Source organism: Odontomachus brunneus, unplaced genomic scaffold (assembly GCF_010583005.1).
Source record: "Odontomachus brunneus isolate Ranch 3 - 2012 unplaced genomic scaffold, Obru_v1 Obru_scaffold_075, whole genome shotgun sequence".
Taxonomy (NCBI): domain Eukaryota; kingdom Metazoa; phylum Arthropoda; class Insecta; order Hymenoptera; family Formicidae; genus Odontomachus; species Odontomachus brunneus.
Genome location: NW_022639525.1, coordinates 1,538,846 through 1,542,004, shown reverse-complemented (window position 1 = coordinate 1,542,004; position 3,159 = coordinate 1,538,846). Strand labels below are relative to the sequence as shown.

Sequence of the window (3,159 nt, the reverse complement as noted above, 5' to 3'; positions counted from 1 at the left end):
ATATATATATATATATATATATATATATATATATATATATATATAATTATAATATAGAAACCAACCTGTTTAAAGAAATTTTAGCCATTGGAGACGCTTCCTCTATCGTAACACCTTCAATCTTTATGGGTTCATATGATATATCTTCTACTTTTATACTTGTATTTACAATAATGTCACTTTTAGTATCACGGTCTCCACTTGACGTACAGTCATTTATATCATGGTTTTCACTTGATATATAGTTACTTGCATTTTGCTCATAAACAGTCTCCGTATTTTCTCTAAATTATATATAAATAATATTCATTATTTTAAGATTTATTTTTTTCAAGTGTTATGCATTTATTTCAGACTTACTTATTATTTCGTTTACACTGCAATAGAGATGGACAAGCTCCTGGTTTAATAAATCTTCTAACATCAGCACCATATATTTTGTAAATAAAGTCAGATTCTTGGAAGTGTTTGCTACAAATTCCACTGTGTGGACCTGTTTCACAACCTATAAACGCAAACCAATTTGCTCTAGTCTTTTCATCCTTAGGTAACCTTAAAACACATACCATTAATATATTCAATTATCAATACACTATACATCAATTAATGTACTTATAAACTTATATAAAATTTTTACATATTAACTTTAAAATTAAGCTTATGAAAGTGATTTACACATACACACTTCAGGAACTATATTAAATTTTACTTTATCATTTTAATTATAGAATTAACTAATAAATGAAACATATTTTTTCATTTTTGTCACATATTACTAATATATTCTATATTTATAAATGTACTTACTTGTGAATAGATACATTATCTTCTTCTCCTGGCCCTATTTTGCAAACATAACAATATCCAACCATATTTTTTTAATTTTTGTATCTTACACTTCGTACTTTTCTTTCTTATCAAGGTTATGCTGTAGATTTCAAAATTACATATATGCAGATTGTTTATGTATTGTCTATGTAATATATATATATAGTCTTTTCTCAGGTAGATAATGTAAACTATATAGAATATTATGAATTATATTAAAATACACACAAAAAAAGGATAATTAAAAAAGAAAATTGCTGTATCTGTTTTGAGTATGTTATAAATATAATGTTTAAAACAAATAATAAAGTTCTATCAATTTTCCAATTTATTTTGTGATTAATAATTTGATTGATTGAAAATAAGAATGTAACCAGAAAATTCTGTGGATTAAAAGTGTTTGAAAAACAACGTTTCCTAATTTACATCAGGATTTTAAAGGTTGAATAAAAATATAAACTTTTCTTAATTTTTGAGTAAGTCATACGTTTTTTAAACGACATCCATATATTACTATTGTTTACATATATGATCTCTTGTACATAGTTTACGTTGCTACACGTAGATGTAAAATATCATAATTTTCTTGTGTTCCATATATCAGACATTATGGTTCGTTTCTACGCTATTATTTAGTTGAATACAATGTTAGTATGTCACAAAAATATCATAACTTATGCGTAAATACTCCAACCCGCTTTTCACTTCTTATTAATAACTACAGAGCACAAATGTCTATACCATGAAGTAAGATATAAGAAGGCCGAACTTGATAGGGCGCGAATACAGAAAGTGGTTCTGATTCGTGTTCCCCAATTGAGGGGAAATCCACTGAAAAGAACACTGAAATATATACTACTTGGAACGCGCGCTATCTTTTGAGTGTTGCTGGATGAGAGAGAGCATAATTGTAGGTCTAGGACGGGTGGGACCCGATTGACCATGATACGATTGGACACAGATTGTAATGATTGGTCGACCTAGTAATTCATTAGATAATTCTTTTCATCGGTTGGTTGTGTCCAATCGTACGCGTGGTGAATCGGGATGCTCTAGAACAGCGCTCTGTCTTTGTCTAGTACAGTCTGAATCTTTGACTATATAACCATGGACCGCTAGCCGCTATCTTAAGTTTGCAGTAAAACGTCTGTCAACATCTACAGCGCCGCCAAGACCAAACAACGGCTATTAGGTAAACTATCACATACTTGTGATTTCTATTTTACCATGTAAAAGATATTTTGTGTATGTGTCCGTGATCATAAATTGCAGTTATCATTAAAATACATAAAAAATTATTATGATATTTCTTTAATCGTCAATAACAAACTTTTTCATTTTTTCTTCAAATAAATTATTACATTAAAAAAAAAGTTATATAACTTTGCTATAATGGCTGCATTCCGAAATTCACTGCCGGTGCTAAAATTCAATAGTATACGTGACATGAACTATAGATTTTCAGTATTGGCAGTGAATTTCGGAACGCAGCCAATATAAAAATCAACAATTTTTAAAGTAACAAGAAAAAAAATCTGATTTGTAAGGAAAATATAGAAACACAAAATAAGATATTTATATAATTTCATACCAAATTTGTATTTATTATATAATATTTATAAGAATATATAATATTTATATAATATATTTATATAATAAGAGATATATAATATGTGAATTATATATATATATATATATATATATATATATATATATATATATTAAGAATATTTATATATATATGTAATATTATAAAAAGAACATTCAACATTTTTTAAAACATTATTTAAAATACCATCATTTGAGGTAACTTGGAACACCGAGGTAACTTTGAACAATTTGCAACGGCTTACAAAAACATGTGGCATCATTAAACGGATAGAAGCGATATAAAAGTTACCCCAAATGACGGTATATTATTATCCTTGAAATAAAATAATTTTTGTCAATTTATGTCTGATATATTGACATTTTTGGCACATTAATTTTCCCTCATAATTCATAACAATTTTAACATAATTTTCTATAATTAATTTTGTTATAAAGTATTTGTAGTTTTCAAGAAAGTCTAATTCTTTTTATTACCTCTACTATACTATTAGGTTTTTCCAATACGTATCACCATGTGATACGCGGATATTAGAAGCGTTTACGTTGCTAACTCTGTTTTGCTCTACTAAGTTCCTTCTTTTGCTGTTGTTTGGTCCTGGCGGCGCTACAGATGTTGACAGACGCTTGTGGCTTCTGCACACAGGCCGCGGTAATGCTTGCCGCGCGGCGGAAGTTCGCGCGACAGCCAATCAATATGCTGCTTTTCGTAATAACCTTCTA

At 28.4% G+C, this 3,159-nt stretch overlaps 1 protein-coding gene across 5 annotated transcripts in view; it reads right to left on the bottom strand.

Annotated features, from left to right (window-relative positions):
• LOC116847218 overlaps positions 1-3,159 on the bottom strand; it is an 18,809-nt gene that overhangs the window by 9,510 nt on the left and 6,140 nt on the right. The window contains exons 1-4 of one of the 5 annotated variants that reach the window (XM_032821966.1): positions 1,570-1,781; positions 808-928; positions 361-552; positions 66-284 (exon numbers count right to left, since the gene is read on the bottom strand). In XM_032821966.1, the coding sequence (XP_032677857.1) occupies positions 66-284; positions 361-552; positions 808-872 (476 nt within the window). In that variant the 5' untranslated portion in view covers positions 873-928; positions 1,570-1,781. The other 4 variants (XM_032821965.1, XM_032821968.1, XM_032821967.1 and 1 more) reach the window with 4 other exon arrangements.